This window comes from Bubalus kerabau, chromosome 19 (assembly GCF_029407905.1).
Source record: "Bubalus kerabau isolate K-KA32 ecotype Philippines breed swamp buffalo chromosome 19, PCC_UOA_SB_1v2, whole genome shotgun sequence".
NCBI classification, from domain to species: Eukaryota; Metazoa; Chordata; class Mammalia; order Artiodactyla; family Bovidae; genus Bubalus; species Bubalus kerabau.
Window position 1 is genome coordinate 20,782,622 of NC_073642.1, and position 23,377 is coordinate 20,805,998.

At 48.3% G+C, this 23,377-nt stretch overlaps 2 protein-coding genes across 2 annotated transcripts; both read right to left on the bottom strand.

The window, feature by feature from the left end:
• Positions 1–1,945: 1,945 nt before the first annotated feature.
• On the bottom strand, positions 1,946–20,439 carry LOC129634501 (myeloid-associated differentiation marker-like). Its single transcript, XM_055556746.1, has 2 exons — positions 20,326–20,439; positions 1,946–2,932 (listed from the first exon to the last, which is right to left on the bottom strand). Exons 1-2 carry the CDS (start codon positions 20,437–20,439, stop codon positions 1,946–1,948), a joined length of 1,101 nt encoding a protein of 366 aa, XP_055412721.1.
• Positions 20,440–21,217: 778 nt separating this feature from the next.
• On the bottom strand, positions 21,218–22,183 carry LOC129634502 (myeloid-associated differentiation marker-like). Its single transcript, XM_055556747.1, has one exon. It carries the CDS (start codon positions 22,181–22,183, stop codon positions 21,218–21,220), a length of 966 nt encoding a protein of 321 aa, XP_055412722.1.
• Positions 22,184–23,377: the final 1,194 nt, after the last annotated feature.

A 23,377-nucleotide genomic window follows, 5' to 3' on the forward strand; every position in this document is an offset into this window, starting at 1 on the left:
GGGTGACTCTGGGCACATCCTGCCCCTCCCTGGGGTCCAGCTGCTCCTCCCCTATGACGAGAGGATTGGACTAAGCAGAGGACCTTTACACTCTCTTTTGAGCTCCACAGTGAGGGGACTGGACCAGCCTTGGAATTGTGACAAATGACCCTTAACCCCCCAGCAGGGGGGATGGAGCAGCCACCCTCATGAACCACAGGCTTGGACAGTGAGCCCCTCAGGTGGGCCCACCCTGGGCGATTCTTTTACTAAAGCAGAGAGGCATCTCCATCCTCTTAGAAGTGAGCTCCCAGTGTTGTGTTCAGTTTGACTTAGGAAAATAGAAGAATATGAAATTCTTTACCCAGACTTGTAGGCATCAATGCATACTTGATTTTGTCAATTAAAAATTAATCAACAGTCTAAGAAAGAAATGGGAAATTTTATTCAAGCCAATCTCAGAATAATAAACAGTCTTCCTGAGGTACAGGCATCTTATTTAACAGTTTTAGCACTTTTTTGCAAGAGCATGAGAGGATGCAAGAAACTAGATCCATAAAAGTTTCTCCTGAAAATACCTCTTTGAGGGCCAGTTCTTCCAGTTTTCCCAGAGCACAAAGTGCCTTACCCTGATCTTTGCCCTCAATTCCTTTCAAGGTGGATTGTAGATCAGTGACTGCAGTAGCTGATGACTAGATTCTTGTAGAACTGGATGGTAGACAGCATTCTTTACTACACAGCCCCTCTATTTCCACCTTAATTTCAACCAAGTTTTCAGATACATCTTTAACCAATTTGCCCCAAATTGATAAGAATGCTCATTCCCAGGCCAGGTAAAGATTTCACTGATAGACCACTCAAGTGCTATTACTCATCTAGTTCTGGTAAGAGTAGCCGAGTCCACTGGGCCATGTGTCTTACTAGTCTGTCAGCTCCAGGATATGGCTCCCTGCAGAGGCAGGACCTGCTGCTTTGATCACTGAGGTAGGAGCCCACATCGCAGCCCCCCACAAATACTGCAGACAGATGTCTTCAAGACCTTGTGATTTTTTACCAGCTCCTTTTTTATTTTCCCAGAAAGTAGTTGGGATAAAATGTATCCCAACTTCTGTTAAGATGACCTCTACACAGCGGATATTTAGTAAGCCTGGAAAAATTCCGGAGCCAACTTCAGGTGGGGCTGAATACAAGATGGGACCCAGGGATCCAGGGTCCTGCTCACTGGGAATTACTGACCTCCAGAGATTTTTGTGTGACTTAAAGGGGAGGTACACTGTACATCCCTCTTCACTGGGAGAAAGGAGGCCAAATTCTAGCTATGTACCTCCAGCCACCAACCCCTTCCAACCCACCCCCTAACTCTCCCCACATACACATCAACTAAGGCACCACCCCCAGGTGGACAGACTTGCTTTGGCAATGAGGCCCCTCCGGAGGCTCAGGGTGTGAACAGCTGTACAGAGGGCTGTGTGCTATGGAGTCAGCACCTTAGGAGGTGGAAAGGGGCGGTGGGCAGAGAAGAAAGAAGTCTTAGATCCTGATGGATCAAAAGGAGAATGGGGAGAGGGAGTCAGGACACAGGAGACAAGAAAACCAAGGACGACCACAAAAGGGGCAAAAAAACCCCAGAAAATGTAGAAAAGATGAGAGCAAAAAGGAGGCAAAACAGAATGCGGGCAACCCAACAAAATAGGAAGAAGAGAAAACAGAAGGAGGGAAGGAAACAGAAAAGAGAGAGATGAGTGGGTAAAGATGTGAAGAGGGAGAGAGGGAGCCAGGAAGAGGACATCAGAGGACATCACTGTTGTTCACTTTCTGAGTCGTGTCTGACTCTCTGCGACCCCGTGGACCGCAGCAAGCCAGGCTTCCCTGTCCCTCACCATCTCCTAGAGTTTGCCCAAGTTCACACCCATTGAGGACATCGGAAGATAACAGAGCTCAGTGAGGAGACCTGTGACCAGAGGGATCAGAAGTCCCTGGGCTGGTCCTCAGTCCCTATAGAAACCTGGCGGGCCCAGTACACCAAGTCAGCCACATAAATCAATAGGTTAATGGCTGTCAGGACGGCCACAGCCAGTCGCTGGATCCAGGTGCATATGAGGTCATCGATACAGCTGATATCACTGGACCACTGGGGCTGCCCGCCGAATTCCTCATAGAATTGGTAGAGCAACCAGAGGACCAGAGCGCTGATGTAGAGGAGGACGGACAGCAAGGTTAGCCCCAACTGGAAAATGGGGAAGGGGACAGGCAGTATGTTCTCCCAGTCACCCAGTTTTAGCAGCATAGCTAGTGCTGTTGGGATGAAGCAGATGGAGTACGCGGCCACGCACCACTCCAAGGCCGGCTGGTGCAGGTACAGGGAGGTGTTGCTGAGGAAGACAAAGATGACACCAGCCACGAAGGTCTCCAGCACCTTCAGCAGGGCGGGTAATGTGTACACATAGCAGGGGATAGCTTCCGGCCAATAGTAGTTCCACACAAAGGCATCTATGGCATAAAATGCAGAAGCGATACAGGATAATATAGTGGCTGCGGTGGCCCGGTCCCGGAGAGGTCCATCAGGCAGGAACTGGACGTGGGTGACGCAGTAGATGACGGAGGCCAAGACGCAGAGGATGGCGGAATAGCAGGCGTAGGTGATGGAGAAGTTGTACCAGAAGAGAGGAAAGTGTGATTCGAAATCAAAAAACTTGACTGTGACTATTATGAGTGTGACAGCAAAACAGAAGCACCAGATGGACATGGACCAGTTGCCTATGTTCCCTCTCCAAATGCCCATGTCGGCCACCAGGGAGAAGGCCACACAGGTGGAGAAGAGCTGTGGCAGGCGGAAGAAGCAGCACACTGTGTTCCAGTCATCCAGGTTTGGATGTGTGACCCCAGTGGACATGGTGCTGTGATGGTCAGGCAAGTCACGGCCACCAGTATGGCCGTGGTCTTCACTGAGGACCTGCCAGAGAAAGGTCCAGTTCTGGAGGTGGATTAAGCCAGACACCTGGAAAAGGCTCAGGGCCCTGTGACAGCTGAGGCCCAGGATCCATGGAGTTAGAACCAGTGGCCCAGACACTCGGGTAACAGCACAGCCGCTCCAGAATGGTTGTCCCCACCCATCACCCTTGGCCTTGTCAGGAGATTTGTCTTATCCCAAACCTCACAGCTGGGTTGGGTCTGGCCTCAAACCATGAACATCCTGGATCTCTCTGAGCTGTGGGCCATTATCTGAGACACAGGATAGGATGGCCCTTATCTCTAACCCCAACACTTCAGATCTCTCAAAATTGAAAACAAATTAAAAAAAAATTTTTTGGTAACAAAATTTAACCTAAACAGACATGACAAAATTTGTGATCTCTATTTGTTTCACTTAATGTGAATGTTGAAAAGTTCAGTTGCAGAAACACTGATGTTTTTGATTACAAGGTCTTTTCAGACCCCACTGGCGTGACGTGTCGTATAGAGATGTACCACGTCACATACCTGAAGCTGAAAAAACTGAATTTTGAATTATATCTGACCCCAAGAGTTTCAGAAATGGGATTGAGGATTATATTGCTAACCCCATTTTACACATGACAAAACTTAATGCTCAGAGAATTAACTGCTTTCCTTAAGGTGGCATGAACAGGATGTGGGAACCCCAGATAAAAATGCCAAATGTGTGGATTTGAATGCTTTGCTATATAGCCCATATATCAACAGAGCCCATGGCTGGGACCCCAGGACCAAAGCTCGGGGCTCTGGGACCCACGACACAGCTGTAGGGCCACAGCCTCCTTCCACAGCAACCTGAAGACACACGTGTGCCAACCTGTCCTCCCTGCAGCATCACTATAAGAAGCTGTCATCTGAGGTGACACAGCCCCACCCAGAGGAGGGCAGCTTCAGGGGCGAACAGGGAGGAGCCATGGGATGAGAGCAAGGCGTGGGAACAAGATAATGTGGGAAGTAGTGAAACAGAGCAGGACTCTATGGTCCTTTCCTCCATGACCCCTGCCTGCCTTTTATCTATGGAAAACTTTAGTTAAAGAATGAGTTTAATCAGAGAAATGAGAACATGCAGAAACAAAGGAAAATGGACAAAGGAGACCAAATAATAATAATAATGAACTCATTAAGTGTAGTAAAGGATCCTTAGTTCCTCCTTGAGGGCTATAGATAATATTCTGATCCATATCCTGTGAGCTGTCTTATAGGTACTGGAACCCACACCAGGTGGAAGAAGTCAACTACATGATGATCAGACTGTAGCCATGACATAGCTGCCAGTTCTGAGAACTGGCCTCAAACAAATGGAAACAAACCAGTTCGTAGTGATGTAGAACTAAAGCATCACTACGAACAAAGCTAGTGGAGGTGATGGAATTCCAGTTGAGCTATTTCAAATCCTGAAAGATGATGCTGTTAAAGTGCTGCACTCAAGATGCCAGCAAATTTGGAAAACTCAGCAGTGGCCATAGGACTGGAAAAGGTCAGTTTTCATTCCAATCCCAAAGAAAGGCAATGCCAAAGAATGCTCAAACTACTGCACAATTGCACTCATCTCACATGCTAGTAAGGTAATGCTCAAAATTCTCCAAGCCAGGCTTCAGCAATACGTGAACCGTGAACTTCCTGATGTTCAAGCAGGTTTTAGAAAAGGCAGAGGAACCAGAGATCAAATTGCCAACATCTGTTGGATCACAGAAAAAGCAAGAGAGTTCCAGAAAAACATCTATTTTTGCTTTATTGACTATGCCAAAGCCTTTGACTGTGTGGATCACAATAAACTGTGGAAAATTCTGAAAGAGATGGGAATATCAGACCACCTGACCTGCCTCTTGAGAAATCTGTATGCAGGTCAGGAAGCAACAGTTAGAACTGGACATGGAACAACAGACTGGTTCCAAATAGGAAAAGGAGTACATCAAGGCTGTATACTGTCACCCTGCTTATTTAAATTATATGCAGAGTACATCATGAGAAACGCTGGACTGGAAGAAACACAAGCTGGAATCAAGATTGCCAGGAGAAATATCAATAACCTCAGATATGCAGATGACACCACCCTTAGGGCAGAAAGTGAAGAGGAACTAAAAAGCCTCTTGACGAAAGTGAAAGTGGAAAGTGAAAAAGTTGGCTTAAAGCTCAACATTCAGAAAATGAAGATCATGGCATCTGATCCCATCACTTCATGGCAAATAGATGTGGAAACAGTGTCAGACTTTATTTTTCTGGGCTCCAAAATCACTGCAGATGGTGACTGCAGCCATGAAATTAAAAGACGCATACTCCTTGGAAGGAAAGTTATGACCAACCTAGATAGCATATTCAAAAGCAGAGACACTACTTTGCCAACAAAGGTCCATCTAGTCAAGGCTATGGTTTTTCCAGTAGTCATGTTGGATGTGAGAGTTGGACTGTGAAGAAAGATGAGCACCGAAGAATTGATGGTTTTGAACTGTGGTGTTGGAGAAGACTCTTGAGAGTCCCTTGGACTACAAGGAGATCCAACCAGTCCATTCTAAAGGAGATCAGCCCTGGGATTTCTTTGGAAGGACTGATGCTGAGGCTGAAACTCCAGTCCTTTGGCCACCTCATGCGAAGAGTTGACTCATTGGAAAAGACTCTGATGCTGGGAGGGATTGGGGGCAGGAGGAGAAGGAGATGACAGAGGATGAGATGGCTGGATGGCATCACTGACTCGATGGACGTGAGTCTGAGTGAACTCCGGGAGTTGGTGATGGACAGGGAGGCCTGGCGTGCTGCGAGTCATGGGGTCGCAAAGAGTCGGACACGACTGAGCGACTGATCTGATCTGATCTGACTGAAAACAATCAAGATGATGCAAGTCAGACCACGGAGGACCGATATGAAGATGACTGTCAGAGCTGAGTATGCTATTTCTGCATGTAGCCCCCTCCCTCAGCCTATAAAGGCTCTCACCTCCTGCTTGGCAGGGATGTACGGTGGATAGGGTGGGGTGGGGAGTCAGCCTTGGGATAGACATCCACCCTCCCGCCAAATTGCCACTATCTGAAATGAAGTAAACTTTCCTTCTCACCAACCTGGCCTGTTTATTGACTTTTGGGGAGTGAACAACCAGACCCCACACCTTTTGGTAATAGTAGCCGCTATTCTGAATCCCCTTCCCTCAATTTTGCCTTAATGTTTGATTCTTCCTCATTTGGGAAGGGAGACCTCAACCCAGCATGACTCCGAGGAGGAGAGTCATGGAGGAACCACAAAATAAATAAACATAATGTTTGGCTTTTCAGCTTCAAAGGAGCCATCCAGATGTGAGTCTGGAAAGATCTAGGAGTAGTCCTACACGAGCGGGATTTTTCTGACCTGGGAGACTGGTTAGCAGGTTCCAAGGTGGGAACCAAGGGATAGGAAGTGAACAAGTATGCTGTGTCTGCTGCTGATGTGGAGCTTTTGAGGGCCTCCCAGAGAGGGGATGAGGATGGACAGATGGTTGGACCATTTTAAGGGCAGGAGCTGAAAGAGGAGGCACCTCCTTGACCTCTGGGAGGAGACAGCCCTGAGAATGCACCCGGGACTGGGGTGGGGGCAAGGGGCAGAGTGGAGATGACTGGGGGGATCCTAGGGTCCCACTGGCCCTGAGGCAGCCCAGTAGGGGTCTTCTGACCCAGAAGGGATGCAGGCATGCAGCCAACCTTCCCATGGAGGAGGGGCCTGGACTGGAACTGAGACAGGAGAACAGGGGCCTGAAGGGGTTCCAGGGCTGTGACAGGGACACATGGCCAGAGTGGCAGGGACCCTGGAGACCATGGAATTGCCCAGGTCACCTGCCCAAGACAGTCCCTCCAGCCAGGGCTGCAGTCCTGCTCACACAGGGGCTCCTCCAGGGTCCAGTGTGGGGGGAGTGAGGACCCTCCCAGCACGCCCCCTCCTCAGGGACACCTGCCCTGTTTCCAAGGGACTATTTGCTGAGAGGCCCCCAGGGCGGAAGGGCCAGCACCCTGAGCCCCAGCCAGCTTCCTGCCATCAGGGGCCTTGTCACCTTTGCTGATAATAAACCCTGGGACAAGTTGAGGCTGGAAAGAGAAACACAAAGCAAACCTGAGAACTTCCCTGGACTCACAAAGCTCCTTGAGTCCCAACTGGCAGTGGAGCCCTGGAGCCTTCTGGCTTCCCAGTGGGCACTGCCAGGGGTGGGGAAGGGCACCAGATATAAGTTATTCTGGGATGTTAATGCTCTGTACCCCAGTTTGTTACCAACTTAACTCCCTGAACTGCCACTGGGATTTCCACTTAAGGGTAAAAGACAATTTTGGAGCCTTTTAATGGCACAGAGGGAGGATTTGGAGTGGAAGAGGCATAGGAGTTCCAGCTGTGTGACCCTGGGTCAAGCCTGTGCCCTCTCTGGGCCTCAGTTCCCCCACCTGGAAAGCAGAAAGTGGAAGTTTGTCTAAGTCTCCCAACAGCCCCTCCTCCACTCTAGTCTGTGAGCCTGGACATGGTGCCCCCATCAGAACACAGCCTGGATGTGGCTGAACCCTGCCTACCCCAGCAGCCAGGCATGTGGACTGGAAGACAGTGAGCCAGGAAAGTCAAGGTCAGGACAGAGGAAGGAGGAGGAGGTGTCAGAAGGGCAGAGAAGGAGGAGGGGAGATGGACACTCAGAGTGACAAGAAGGCTGTGGGGCCTGGAGGAGACACTTCATAACTGAATGATCCTGAGCAAATTAGTCATCAAAGCCTGTTTCCTCATCTGTGTAGGATGAGGAAACTTAATATCTGATTTATGTCAATTAAATAAATAATAGCATGTGAAGGGCTCATGAAAGGGCCTGGCACAAAACACACTCAATCCATGCCGGCTACCTGTTCCCCTTCCTCTCACAGAGGACACAGAAGGCCCTAGCCCCACTTTGGACATAAGTGCATGCAAGCTTCATTCTTCCAGGTCAGGTGTTGCAAACCTGTGTGTCCTGAAGGTGGCCCAGGGATGTGTTTGGTTTCTCTTCACAGAGTTTTTAGGAAGAGATTGTGTAGAATCAGTATTATTTCTTCTTGAAGTGTTGGTAGCTGCAGTATTTTAATTTCACATGGAAATCTGGATTTCCAGCTCCTCTTGAAGCTTCAGGAGATCTGGTGTCACTGGGCCATGTTGCCTCTGGAAGGACGGGTGGAGCTGAGTAGCTGCCATGTCCTTTACTTTATACTGCTTTTCATTCTCACCTTTGTTTAGTATTTTCTATATTTCCTTCTTCTCATGTATAATTGACATGAAGCAGGACTATGAGCATCTCACATGTGCTCCGTTTACCCTCTTGGGCATGGCCAAGCTTCCTGCCTGCTCACGGAGTGTTCACCTCTCCATTCAGGGATCATCCGTATCCTCAATCTCATGTACAGCCTTCAACACCTTTCACATGCTCTGAAATCATACGTAGACATGTGTGTACATATGCAGCTTCCCACGTGGCTCACTGGTAAAGAATCTGCCTGTCTATGCAGGTGACTCAGGAGACATAGGTTTGATCCCTGGGTCAGGAAGCTCCCCTGAAGATGGAAATGGCAACCCACTCCAGTAATCTTGTCTGGGAAAATGCCATTGACAGATGAGCCTAGTGGGCTATAGTCCATGCGGTCTGACACGACAGAGGGACTGAGCATGCACACACATGCATACATGCCCACATGTTTGTGATACATATCTGTAGTTTTTTTCCAGGTTTATAAACATAAGACCATGTCATGCACATGGCCTCTTACTTTTTAACCACCCCCAACAAGTGCAGCTAAACTCTCCAGGGGCCCTAGTCTTCTCCATTCCTTTTTCTTATTTCCTTCCCTCCTGGCTCCTGTGGGAGGGAAGGAGCCTTCTCTAGATCAGTGGATCCTCCCCTGTGAGTCTCAGACACTGGGGGACACAGGATATGACAAGGGGTGCTGGGATCCATGTGACCACCATGCTCTAGGGCAGGAGATCAGGCATTCTCTCTGTAAACTTTTTAAAAATATGACTAAAACTCTTTTTTCCTTTCTGGAAACTTAGCTTGGTTTCCTAGGACTATTGCAACAAGTTGGTACAATTTTGCTGGCTTAAAACAACAGAGATTTATTCTCTCACTGTCCTGGAGGCCTGAAGTCTGAAATCAAGGTGTCAGCAGAACTGTGCTGCTTCAGATTCTTCAGAAAGAGGGCCCTTCCTTTCCTCTTTCAGTTTCTGGAGTCCCCTTAGCTTGCGGCCATTTATCTATGTCTCGGCCTCCACCTTCATGTACTCATCTTCTCTCAACTATGTGTGTGCAAATCTCTCTCTCATTTCTCTTATAAAGATACCAGTCATGAGATTTCAGGCCCACCCTCCATTCTTAACTAAATATGTCTGCAAAGACCCTACTTCTAATTAAGGCCCATTCTGAAGTTTTGAGTAGACATGAATTTTTGGAAGACACTCTTCAGCCCTTTATGGTCCTCTTTCATGTCTTCCTGTCCTTACTTCATGATTCTTTTTCTAATGTGTTTTATCATATAAAGTGAATTTGTTTACTGAGTATTTCTGATTGATGTGTGTTCACTGGAGTTCCTGGGATTCACAGTGGGTTGTTCCTCATGTATTTTGTTATTAAACTGAGACCCTCTTTTACAGGACTCCTTTTCCTGGAAGGGTCCTACTGGGTTGGGAGCTTCACCCAGAATAACTGCACCTGCTCCTGCTCAGGACCCTCCAGATCAATCGCCTATTGGGCACTGACTGTGTTCATTTCCCAGGTTGGAGTTGTGGGATCTCAGGGATCATGCACATTGGGATCCAAACTCACAAGAAAAGAAGACCTGAAATTTCTATTCCTCTTGTGGAAACTTAAAAAAAAAAAAAGAAAAAGGCAAAACTCATGTGGGGCAGATGTCAGCCTTGACCTTTCCTCTAGCTGAAGGGCATGGTTTTTCCTTGTCTACCCTTGCTCCAAGGCTGTAGGCCATGTGGTCTCGGCTTTAGGGAAGTCTCTCAGCTCCAAATCCTTATATTGTGCCACCCCAAAGCCTCGTTCCTGACTCAAGTGGGGATATGAATCAGTCTCCAGTTAGCCAGGCTCAATTCTTCCTTCTCCCTCCTCCTTCCTACACACAAGCAGCAGTCACATCAGCTCTGCCACTGAAGACTCATGAGATCCTTGAGCAAAGCATTTAATCCTGCAACTGTTTCCTGTCTTTTTGCTTTGTTAATTCTAACTTGTCCTTGACCTCCACATCACCTCCTCCAAGAAGTCTTCCTGGATCCCACAAGCTCCGCCTCTCGTTGCTCCCAGATTGATACTTCTCAGCCTTTACCCTGTGGTAAGCAGTGATTGTGGACAGGTCACTACAGAGTTCTGCATCTTATCTGAGCATCACAAATGAGGTGCGGAGTAACAGAGGTGTTGGATGGGCCTGAACACCAGAGAAATAAGTTGGATTTTAGCCGTGAGTGCTGATGCCTCACTGACATTTTCTACGGTTGGGCCACTCGATCAGATGCCCACATTGGAACTGTCCCTCCGGTTGTTAGGAAGAAAATGAACTGGAGGTCAGTGAAGAAGCAATGCAGAATGCAGTGGTCACGTGGAGCAACTGGAACATGCGTACATCACTGTGGGCGTGTAAAAGCTACTCAAGGGTCTGACAGTTTCTTATACAATTAAACATAAATTACCCCATGACCCAGCAATTTCAACCATAAGTATTTTCTCAACAGAAATGAAATCTTCCTTTACAAGTCTTGTATGAGAATGTTCATTTGTAGCAGCTTTCTCATAATAATCCCAAATTAGAAACAGGCAATATATCAATCAACAGGGGAATAAACACAGTAATATAGTCAAACCTAGAGTATTACAATACAAAGGATGAACTATAAGCTACACAAAACATGGATGCATCTCAAAAACTTTTGATAATTGAAAGATTCTAGAAACAAAAGAATATACACAGTATGATTCTGAAATAGGTTAAACTAATCTACTATGCAAATCGAAAGTGGTCCCTTCTTGGGTTGGGGAGGTGGATTTACTCAAAAGGGCATGCGGAAACTTTCTGGGGTGTTTATATTGCTCTATATTTTAACAGTAGTTTACAACACATTGGTGCACGGATTATCTTTTGATGGAAAATGAAATTCAAGACGTCCTCTCATTCTATAAAGTGTTTGATAACATTTTACAACAAGCAGTATCAAGATATGTATATGCCACTTTTGGATTATGTTTTAAATAATGGAACACTTAATAACAATCTGTAGAAATTCTATTTTTCCAAATCTGCAATTTTAGTTTTTGCCCTTTCATCTTATCTGATACTAAGGAGCATGGCAATATGAAAATAACCTGAGTGTCCATCGGTGGGTGAACAGAATAAGAAACACACACACACACACACACACACACACACACAGAATATTATTCAGCCCTTAAAAAGAAAGAAATTCTGACATTAGCAACAACTTAGATAAACCTGGAGGACGTTACACTGAGTTGAAAGGGAGATACAGAAAAACTAGCACAATTGCACTTATGTGTGGAATCTAAAAAAAAAACAAACAAACATTCACAGAGGCAGAAAGTAGAACAGTGGTGGGGCAGGGAGGTGGGAGGAGGCCTTGTTAAAAGATACAAAGTTGTAGTTCAATCCAGGGATGCTCCGATGCTGTACTTTGGGAAAGAGACAAGCTGGGGAAATTTAATGCCTAAAGAGGCTACCAGATCTTTTTGAACCTACTTCTCTTGATGCTGTGGTGTTAGAGAAGACTCTTGAGAGTCCCTTGGACTACAAGGAGATCCAACCAGTCCATTCTAAAGGAGATCAGCCCTGGGATTTCTTTGGAAGGAATGATGCTAAAGCTGAAACTCCAGTACTTTGGCCACCTCATGCGAAGAGTTGACTCATTGGAAAAGACTCTGATGCTGGGAGGGATTGGGGGCAAGAGGAGAAGGGGACGACAGAGGATGAGATAGCTGGATGGCATCACTGACTCGATGGACATGAGTCTGAGTGAACTCCAGGAGTTGGTGATGGACAGGGAGGCCTGGCGTGTGCTGCGATTCATGGGGTCGCAAAGAGTTGGACACGACTGAGCGACTGATCTGATCTGATCTGATCTCTTGATGCCAAGGGAGGTCACTGCTCCAGATGGACAACACAGAGAGAATCCTAAATCTTTGTTTCCTCACTTATTCTGTTGGTACACAATATTAGTACACAATATCTACTTCTTTTGGAGATACAGAAAGCCCCTTGGAAACATTTCAGCTTTTCCAGTACACAATTCCCATTGAGAATATGATGATCCCAGAAATATGCATGTACATACCCTGGAAACATTGCATTCTGTTATAAGGCTGTTACAGACCACCTAAAACCTATCTCCCAGGACATTAATGGACCCATGGGACTCAGGGTAGAAAGCTGACCTTAGAGGTAAGTCAGGTGATTCCTGTACTATCTTCCCCTCAGGTGTGGGTGAGCAGAGTCCTGAGCTTATACTCAGGTGTCCCCCTTGTGGTGCCCCTCAAATGCCTGAGGTCCCGAGATAGACAAGAGAGTCCTCTGGAGGCAGACCAAAGAGTCTGAGTCCTGACAATGATGCCTGTGCTCATCTTCATGGTCCCCTTTTGCTTCTATGACTCAGGAGTTCTGGGACCCCCATCACAGGACCCTCAGAAGGTGACTATTGAAACCTTTGGGGAAGGTGGGTTGCTATATTTTTCACTATTTGGATTAAACCATTTTAAGAGAGTGATTGCAGTCTGGAGTTTGCATCTATAGGAAATGATAGGGGAAGGGTACTTCTCACAGAACAAGCCAGGGGCAGGGGGTACAGAGCAATGTTTATGGGAGAGAGAGCAAGTAGAGTCTGGCAGGGACAGACAGTCACAGTCTTGGGCATCACATTAAGCACTTAGGACTCAGTGGGAAGCCAGTGTTGAGCTGTAACCTGGGGACTAACTTTCAGTTTCAGAAAAGCCTCTGGGACTTCCCCTCAGATAGGAGAGTGGCACATATGCAATGAGCAGGGGGAGGGGGATCAAAAAATGAGAGACGGACCCTGAGCTCAAACTCACAGGCAAAGATGGTCCCCCTGAGGTCCCAGGCAGGGGCAGGTGTGTGCTGAGAACTGGGAGCTCACTGGGGTAGAAGGGCCCAGGGAAGCGGGCTGGACACTAGGAGCTGCGGCCACAGAGGGGCCCTTCTAACTCAGCACCTGCTCTGGACCAGAGGCTGAGGACCTGGGTGAGCAAGGCCCAGCCAATCCTTGAGAAACTCTTGGTTGAAGGGAGGGTGACCCATGACCTGACCATCAGCACATCTGGGGGTATGTCCACAGAGGGGAGGGCAGGTATCCTGAGCAGGGACGGAGGACAAGGGCAGGCAGGACACTAAGTCCGAGTGGAGGGTGAAGGGTGTGTATTAGTGGAAGAGGCAGGAAGCGGAGACTGGGGAGGGAAAAACCTGAGCTCCAGTCTGAGGAGTAGGGGCAGCTTGTCTGGGGAGCAGGAATGTGCAGGAGGCGGGAAACAGACCTGAGCTTGGGCCCCTCTGCTGGGCTTGTGGCACCAGGGACCGAGGACAGAGTATCAGCTCCTGGACTCACTGAAGATCCCTGTTCTCAACATGCTGAGCAAGGAGCACTCTAGAAACCTCTGTGTCCATGTTCTCCAGGCCCTGGCCTCCCTGTGAGAACTGCTTGAAGCCAGGCCTGCTTCAGCACCTGCTGAGACTATTGTATCAGAGCCCTCAGAGACTCACCCTGATCTACTTCAGCCCTGAAGTCAGGGTGTGAGCAGGGAAGTCCCGGGTCACATGGCACCTGGATTCAGCCCCCAGGCCCCTCTCAGTCCTGAGTCTGCAGGACGGTGTTCTGGGATACAACTTGGTGGAAGATACCAGGGCAGCCATGGAGCCATGGGCATACCTCAGCTCCAGGAGAATTCGAGAGCAGTAGGGCTGCCTGCCTGGTGGAGTTCATCCCGGCCCTACCCGAGGACTAGATCCTCATCTTTCCAGAGCAAATATTCCCTTGCTCTTGGAAAATGCTTTTTTAGTAGTAAAATGGTTCCATATTCTCTCTACTCCCTCAGATCCTCCTCTTTTTCTTTATTCTCTCTGAGTCAAGTTTCGGTGGACACCACCCAGCACTGAGAGGGCGATGAACACTTGAGCCGGGACAGGAACACCGTGAATCCTGTGGGCCCAGGGAGCAGACCACGTGACTAATCAATACCCCTCCCTTTGCCTCCCTGTTCCAGTTCCGTTTGCTCATGGGAGGGGGGCATTATTTCCTGGGGGTGGCACCTGGCTCAGAGGTCCATTCATCCCATTTTGAAACTGGTGCCCCAGCACTGGGGAGCTTCCAAGCAAAGGTACAAGAGAAGTGATGGGTGCCCCCCTTCTGACCTTCAGCACCTCATCCCTCTGTTCCTACAAGTTCTTGGGCCCCATGAACAGTGAGGCCAAACAAACTGAAATGTTGAGGTTTGGACCAGAAAAAGGTTTATTGTAGAGCCATGCAAGGAGACAGGTGGCTTGTGCCCTCAAAAACTCCCTAAAGGGTTTCAGCAAAGCTGTTTTAAAAGCCATGTTGGGGGCAGGGAGTGTCCTAGGGTCTGTGATTAGCTCCTGCACATTTCTCTGATTGGCTGATGGCGTAATTGCAAGGTGGTGTCACAGGGCTGAACTCTATCAGTCCTTAGGCTCCAGGAGGCCTGGGGCTATGTGCTTCTGGTCATCAGGCAGTTAACCTCTTCCATTTGTTGGAGAGGGAGTTGGTTTTCACATCTGCAGACCATCTCAGGAAATGTGCATCACCTACTATTTATTATTTGGAAACTTCAGTTCAGTTCAGTTCAGTTCAGTCGCTCAGTCGTGTCCGTTCACTCAAACTCACGTCCATCAAGTGGGTGATGCCATCCAGCCATCTCATCCTCTGTCGTTTCCTTCTCCTCCTGCCCCCAATCCCTCCCAGCATCAGAGTCTTCTCCAATGAATCAACTCTTCGCATGAGGTGGCCAAAGGACTGGAGTTTCCGCTTTAGCATCATTCCTTCCAAAGAACACCCAGGACTGATCTCCTTTAGAATGGACTGGTTGGATCTCCTTGCAGTCCAAGGGACTCTCAAGAGTCTTCTCCAACACCCCAGTTCAAAAGCATCAATTCTTCGGCACTCAGCTTTCTTCACAGTCCAACTCTCACATCCAACATGACTACTGGAAAAACCATAGCCTTGACTAGAAGGACATTTGTTGGCAAATTAATGTCTCTGCTCTTGAATATGCTACCTAGGTTGGTCATAACTTTCCTTCCAAGGAGTAAGCGTCTTTTAATTTCATGGCTGCAATCACCATCTGCAGTGATTTTGGAGTCCCAAAAAATAAAGTCTGACAGTGTTTCCACTGTTTCCCCATCTATTTCCCATGAAGTGATGGGACCAGATGCCATGATCTTCGTTTTCTGAATGTTGAGCTTTAAGCCAACTTTTTCACTCTCCTCTTTCACTTTCATCAAGAGGCTTTTGAGTTCCTCTTCACTTTCTGCCATAAGGGAGGTGTCATCTGCATATCTGAGGTTATTGATATTTCTCCTGGCAATCTTGATTCCAGCCTGTGCTTCTTCCAGCCCAGCGTTTCTCATGATGTACTCTGTATAGAAGTTAAATAAGCAGGGTGACAATATACAGCCTTGACGTACTCCTTTTCCTATTTGGAACCAGTCTGTTGTTCCATGTCCAGTTCTAACTGTTGCTTCCTGACCTGCATATAGGTTTCTCAAGAGGCAGGTCAGGTGGTCTGGTATTCCCATCTCTTTCAGAATTTTCCACAGTGTATTGTGATCCACACAGTCAAAGGCTTTGGCATAGTCAATAAAGCAGAAATAGATGTTTTTCTGGAACTAGAAACGCCAGAGAAGAGCTAAAGCAGAGGATATCGGGGAGGGGCCTGTCCTGGGAAGATCTCATGGGTTCCTGCTCAGTTACACCTCCTCTCATTTATAAAAAGAGGGAGCAAAGATAGTGGACTCTGGAGTCTGGAGGAACTAGGATGGAATCCTGGTTCTGCTAGCTGTGTGACCTAGGGTGAGTGACTCAACCTCTCTGTGCCTCAGTTTCACCCTCTGTAAAGTAGGGGAATGTAGCCATTCATAGGGTTCTCATGAGATGTTGATACAAAGCCCAAGCACCAGGCCTGTCATAGATCAAGCAGCCACCAAATGTCTGTAACTGTGATTATTCTCTGCACCAGAGGCCCACCTAGGAGAGCAGTCATCCTCTGCTGCAGGGCCCAGCCTGTGAAGAAAGGTTGTGCGTAGTGTGTGGGGAGAAGGGTCCAAACTAGAGCAGTGACTGAATTGGAATCAGTTTCTTAGTTGTTTTTTAATCCCTGCCTGGGTCCTGTTTCAGGTTCACTGAACCAGAATCGCTGGGGTTGGGCAATGGGGTTAGGGCAGAAACCTATTAGTATTTTGACTTCCAGAATTATTCTTTTCTTTTATTTATTTGGCTGCATTGGATTTTTTTTTTTTTTTTTATCTTGTGGAATCTTTCATTGCAGTACATAGACTCTCTCGTTGCAGTGGACGCAGTTGCTCCATGGCATGTGATATCTTAGTTCCCTGACCAGGGATTGAACCCATGTCCCCTGCACTGCAAGGCAGATTCTTAACCACTACCACCATGGAAGTTCCGTTCTAGAGGTGATTCTGAATGTCAAGATATTGGAGTCACCTGAGGAGTTTTTCAGCACCCCAGGACCTGAGCACCGTGTTCTCACAGTGGACCAAGAGCAGCATCACCTGGGGGTTCTTGGGCCCCATCCCAGAATTTCTGATTCAGCAGGTCTCAGGTAGAACCCAGGAATCTGCATTCCCAACAAGTTCCCCCTATCAGCTACAAATTGGCGCTTGCCATCTACCTCTACAAGGATTAAATCATGTGCCACTGTAGCTGCTGACCTTCAACACCCCCTAAAAGGAGTTCAGGGTGGAGAGCAGAAATGAGGCACTCTGTGCTTGGGGTCCTGGCAGGACAGGTCTTCAGACAGATATTTTCAGGAGCCGATTTTATGAGCCCAATTCTTGTACCTCCTCATATCTACAAAAGCACTAAATCCTTCATGGTGACCACTGTTCCTCATGACTAGCAAAAGCTTCATGAGACTAGTTGGAACCTTCTGGAAAAATATGTGCTTGACTGCACATATTCCCCCTTCATGAAAATCATATATAAATTGCCTCTTTGGAGAGGTCTCTAAGAGCTACCTGAGATGCTATCTCCCAGGCTACAGTCTTCATTTTGCCCCAAATAAAACTTAACGCACAACTCTCATGTCCTTTGTTTTTTAATTCGACACCCTCTACCCCATGTTGATATTCTGTTGCTGGCCCGGGAACCATGTTTGAGAAGCACTACCAGAGCATCAGGTTAGGGTTAGATGCTGTGTCATCATGGATAAACAACTGGCCTAGGAGATGAGCACCACTGGGGGGATGCAGATGACACCACCCTTATAGCAGAAAGTGAAGAGGAACTAAAAAGCCTCTTGATGAAAGTGAAAGTGGAGAGTGAAAAAGTTGGCTTAAAGCTCAACATTCAGAAAACAAAGATCATGGCATCCGGCCCCATCACTTCATGGGAAATAGATGGGGAAACGGTGGAAACAGTGTCAGACTTTATTTTTCTGGGCTCTAAAATCACTACAGATGGTGACTGCAGACATGAAATTAAAAGACGCTTACTCCTTGGAAGGAAAGTTATGACCAACCTAGATAGCATGTTCAAAAGCAGAGACATTACTTTGCCGACAAAGGTTCATCCAGTCAAGGCTATGGTTTTTCCAGTAGTCATGTACGGATGTGAGAGTTGGACTGTGAAGAAGGCTGAGCGCCGAAGAATTGATGCTTTTGAACTGTGGTGTTGGAGAAGACTCTTGAGAGTCCCTTGGACTGCAAGGAGATCCAACCAGTCCATTCTGAAGGAGATCAGCCCTGGGATTTCTTTGGAAGGAATGATGCTAAAGTGGAAACTCCAGTCCTTTGGCCACCTCATGCGAAGAGTTGACTCATTGGAGAAGACTCTGATGCTGGGAGGGACTGGGGGCAGGAGGAGAAGGGGACGACAGAGGATGAGATGACTGGATGGCATAACTGACTCGATGGACGTGAGTCTGAGTGAACTCCGGGAGTTGGTGATGGACAGGGAGGCCTGGCGTGCTGCGATTCATGGGGTCGCAAAGAGTCGGACACGACTGAGCGACTGATCTGATCTGATCTGATCTGGGAGGACTCCTGTCACCATCCAGCCTCTCTCCCATCTCTCCATTGGCTGCTGTTCATGCAGAGAGGGCACAACCCTGCAGGGAGTGTCCTAAACAGCCCACTACATGGATGAGGGTCTCCAGGTGAGGTTAAGAACCCAAGGGATTCATTCCAGGCCCATCCGACTCTAAACAGACTTCTGTTTCCTTCCTTCCTTTTGCCCTTTCCTCCTGTTTGGTGTGCCCACATCCTATTTTGCCTGTTGCAAGTAAGATGTTGGCCTCACCCACCACTTCCTTTAACTAAAGCAGTCTGGCATTGACCTTGGAGAGACAGCTGTGAATGGTCCTGATGAGAAATCTTAGCTTCCTGCCCAGGAATTGAACCTGGGTAGCCTGGATGAAAACTAAGACTCCTTGCCACCAGGGCTGGAGGCCAGGAGAAAACTGGCCCTGCTCTTTCCCTCCTTTGAAAGCAAGAACGTTTCAAGAAGGCAAAAACCGTAAAAACAGGTACACAGTTTATTATTAGAGACACAGTATAACGTGGGAAAACACACAGAGAAACAGTTTTTTTTATTTAAGTCAGAAGGAGGCCAGAAATAGACACTGGGAGAGGAGTGCAATAGGAGGTGATTTATGTTGCTTATATAGGATAATCCTTCAAGGTCTTTGTTTACATTTGACCAAAATGTGTACACAACTTTTTGCTACGATGAATCCCAATGCAGAAGCCTGTGGGTACATGTCCACAGTTATTATGGGGTGCTGCCCTTTTCCTTTTTGAACTACAAGGAACCTTCCACACATGTGCAGATGGGGAAGTCTTCCTTGACCTCAGGAGTGGGAACCTTATCTCTGCTTTAACAGAGCTCAGCTTCTGCCACTAGCTTTGTCTTTGGAGTGTCTGGTTGAGAACAGAGCTTCAATTTTAGCCCATTTGACAAACACCAGCTGTCCATTCCAGGGGCCCATCTATCCCCTACTTCAGTAATAATCAATTTATGCCCTGTCCTTGGGCTATGTCCTTCTTTAAAATGTTATGCCCTGCCCACCTCCCTCCTTCCCCATCTACCCATCCCACACTCCCAAGAAAAATTTGAAAAGAAACTTTCCCTTTAAGAATAGGGTCACCCAGTAATTTTTGCCACCCAGACTAGAAAAGCAAAGCAAAAAATACCCATCCTATCATCACCTTTAAGGCTGGCAGTGGCCATTACTTCTTCCTGCAGAGGCCTGGGAACACTAAGGCAGGAGGGCCACAGGGATGCCCCTCGCAAACATGCAGGCAGGTGTCTCCAAGACCATGAGATTTTTTTGATTGCTTCTTTTGTAACTGAGCAGGACCCTATGGGGGCTTCTTGGACCAGAAAGTGTTAGTCGCTCAGTTGTGTCCAACTCTTGCGACTCCATGGATTGTAGCCCACAGGCTTCTCTGGGATTCTCTAAGCAAGAATACTGGAGATCCCTCCCTCAAATCCTCTGGTTTAGCTTCTTTTGAAGTACCTAGAAAACACTATCTGATGCACATTTCCAGAGTTGTTTTACAGATGTGAAAAACCCTGAGTGAATGTGAGACCTTAACCACTTCAAAAGCTGGACTATAAAGAAAGCTGAGCACTGAAGAATCGATGCTTTTGAATTGGGGTGTTGGAGAAGACTCTTGAGAGTCCCTTGGACTGCAAGGAGATCTAACCAGTACAATTTAAAGGAAATCAGTCCTGAATATTCATCGGAAGGACTGATGCTGAAGCTGAAACGCCAATACTTTGGCACCTGATGTGAAGAACTGAATCATTTGAAAAGACCCTGATGCTGGGAAAGATTGAAGGCAGGAGGAGAAGGGGACGACAGAGGATGAGATGGTTGGATGGCATCACCGACTCAATGGACATGAGTTTGAGTAAACTCTGGGAGTTGGTGATGGACAGGGAAGCCTGGCGTGCTACAGTCCAGGGGGTTGCAAAGTCAGACACGGGTGAGAAATTAAACTGAACTAAACAGAACCACTTCAAGACCTTGAGCACATAGCCCCCAGGCCTCCTGGAGGTAAGGACTCATAATCAGAGCATTGCATAGGAGCTGCTCGCTATCCTGAGACCCTCCTCCCTTACCTGGCCTTTAAATATCCTGATACTCTTAGGGGAGTTAGGGCTTTTGGACATGAGCCACCTTTTTCCTCCCACGATCTTGCAGTAAACCTTTTTTTCTACTCCAAACTCAGACATTTCGGTATTGCTTGGCCTTACAGTGCACAAGGCACAAGAGCTTGCTTTCTATTACACTTGTTTGATACCCAGAGAGCAGCTGGGATGGAAGGCATCCACCCCTGGCTTCCTCTAAGATACCCTCTAGGCAGCAGGTATTTAGTGAGCTTGCAAAAGTTCTGGAGCCAGTCTCAGGTGGGGCTGAGCAATCCAGGTGGGGTCTCAAAATCCAGGGTCCCTGCTCTAAGCCTTCTGCCAACTGGAAATTATTGACCCCCTGAGTTTTATTTTGCTTTTTTTCAGTTAGAAGGGAAGAGCACTGTACACCGCCCACCACTGGGAGAAAGGGGACACAATCACTAGGTACCCACCACCACCCCAAACCACCCCCCCAACACACCAACTAAGGCACCGCCAAGGGGACAGATGTGCTTTGGCAACAAGGCCCCCCCAGAGGCCCAGGCTGTCAACAGCTGCGCAGACGGCTGTGTGCCGTGGAGTCAGCACCTTAGGAGGTGGGAGGGGGCGGTGAGCAGAGGAGGAAGGAGTCTCAGGTCCTGATGGATCAGAAGAAGGAAAATGGGGAGAGGTGGTCAGGACACCGGAGAGGAGAAACCAAGGATGACCAGAAAAGGGGCAGAAAGCAGAAAATGTAGGAAAAATGAGAAAGAGGCAAAACAGGGTGTGGGCAATCACACAGAATGGGAAGAACTCAGAGCAGAAGGAGGGAAGGAAATGGAAAGGAGAGTGAAATGAGTGGAGAAGGATGTGAGGAGGGAGAGAGGGAGCCAGGGAGACATCAGACGACATAATATCTCCATAAGTAGAGGGCATCTGGAGCCCGTGGGTGGAGCCTGTCACTGACCAGGCAGCTCGCGATCACCAGGTCAGCCACATAAAGCAGCAAGTTGATGGCTGTCAGGATGGCCACAGCCAGTCGCTGGTCCCAGTTGCACACGTAAGTAGTGAACTCATCTCTGCAGGTCGTATCACTGGATCGCTGGGACTGGCCGCCCAGCTCCTCATTGAACTGATAGAGCAGCCAGAGGACCAGAGCGCTGATGTAGAGGAGGATGGAAAACAGGGTCAGCCCAAGCTGGGAAACGGGGAAGCGGATGGGCAGCCAGTTGTCACAGTAGAGCAAGCCCAGCAGGATGGCCAGGGTCCCCAGGATGAAACAGGTGGAGTACACAGCCACGCACCACACCAGGGCCGGCTGGTGCTGGTACAGGGAGGTGTTGCTAATGAAGGCGAAGATGATGCAAGCCACAAAGTTCTCCAGCAGCTTGAGCAGGCCATGCAGCGTATGCACGTAGGTGATGATCCTTCTGGGCCGGTGACCCACCCAGGTCCAGACAAATTCGGTCCCGTAAGCTACAGCAGCGATGCAAGAAAATGCTGTGGCCGTGATGGCGTGGTTCCGGGTGGGGCCCTGAGGCAAGAACGGGACATAAGTAGTGGCAGAGATGATGGAGGTTGAGAAGCAGAAGAGGGCGGCATAGCAGGCGTAGTTGATGGGGAAGTTGTACCAGTGGGAGGAAAAGTGGGACTGGAGGTTACTGTATTCCACAATGATGATGAGGAGGGTCACAACGTAGCAGAAGCACCAGAAGAACATGAACCAGTTATCTACGCCCACCCGCTGAGTGCCCATGCTGGCCACCAGGGAGGAGGCCACGCCGGTGGAGAGCAGCTGCAGCAGGCGGACGGAGCAGCCCATGACAGTCCAGGAGCAAAGGCCTGGGGATGACGAAGTGGTGGACATGGTGGTTCATATGGTCAAATTGGTCACTGTCCTGGGTAAGGCCTAGCCTTTGCTGAGGACCCACGAGAGAAAGATCCAGCTCCGGAGGTGGATTAAGTCAGATTCCAGGGAAAGGCTCAGGGTCCTGTGATGGATGAGGCTCAGGATCCGTGGAGTTAGAACCAGTGGCCCAGACACCCGGGTAACAGCACAGCCGCTCCAGAATGATTCTCCCCACCCATCACCCTTGGCCTTGTCAGGAGACTTGTCTTATCCCAAACCTCACAGCTGGGTTGGGTCTGGCAGCAAACCGTGAACGTTTTTCACCTCTTTGTGCTGCGTGCCATTATCTACGGAGACACATGGTCCTTATCCGCAAGCCCAACCCTTCAAGGCTCTGGAAAATGTAGAAATTTTTTTAAAAAGCCATTTGAAACAAATTTGATCTGAACAGACATGAGACAATTTATGGCCTTTATTTATTTCACTTAGTGTGAATGTTCAAGTTTGGTTGAAGAAACACTACTGTGTTTGATTGCAAGATGCTTTCAGACCCCAGTGGGGTGTGAAGTCATATAGAGTAGATGAAACATGCCACCTGCCTAAAGGTGAAAAATTCTGAATTTTGGAGTATATCTGACCCCAACAATTTCATAAAAGGTATTATGGATTGTACTGCTAACTCCATTTTACAGATCAGAAAGCTAACGCTTGAGGGAAAAAAATCTCTACCCTAAGGTCCCATGCCTAGGAAGTGGGAACTTCAGATGAAAATGCCAAAGCTGTGAGTTTGAGCCTTTTGTTCCACTGCGCACATGTCAGCAGGGCCTGCGGGTGGGAGCCCAGGACCAAAGCTCAGGGCTCTGGGACCCAGGACCCACCTTCAGGGCCACAGCCTCCTTCCACAGCACCTGAAGACACACGTGTCCCGGCCTCTCCTCCCTGCAGCATCACTAGAAGGAGCTGCCATCTGAGGGACACAGCCCCACCCGGAGGAGGGCAGCTTCAGGGGTAGACAGGGAGGAGCCATGGGGTGAGAGCAAGGCCATGGGGATGAGATGACGTGGGAAGTAGGAACTGTTGTGAATCCTTCCCACCCTGGGGAGTTTTGCCTTAACATGTGACTCTTCCCCACATGGAAAGGGAGACCCCAACCCAGCATGACGCTCAGGTGCGTGTCCTGGAGGAACCAAGAAACAAATATTAAAATGCCAG

What these genes read in the sequence shown, in the direction of transcription:
- LOC129634502 (XM_055556747.1), bottom strand. Translation starts at nt 22,183, where the DNA reads ATGTCCACCACTTCGTCATCCCCAGGCCTTTGCTCCTGGACTGTCATG.
- LOC129634501 (XM_055556746.1), bottom strand. Translation starts at nt 20,439, where the DNA reads ATGTCTGAGTTTGGAGTAGAAAAAAAGGTTTACTGCAAGATCGTGGGA. An exon ending in TCAGGATATTTAAAGGCCAG is followed by an intron (nt 2,933 to 20,325) that starts GTAAGGGAGGAG and finishes TTTCTCTGGCAG; the next exon opens with GTCCTCAGTGAAGACCACGG.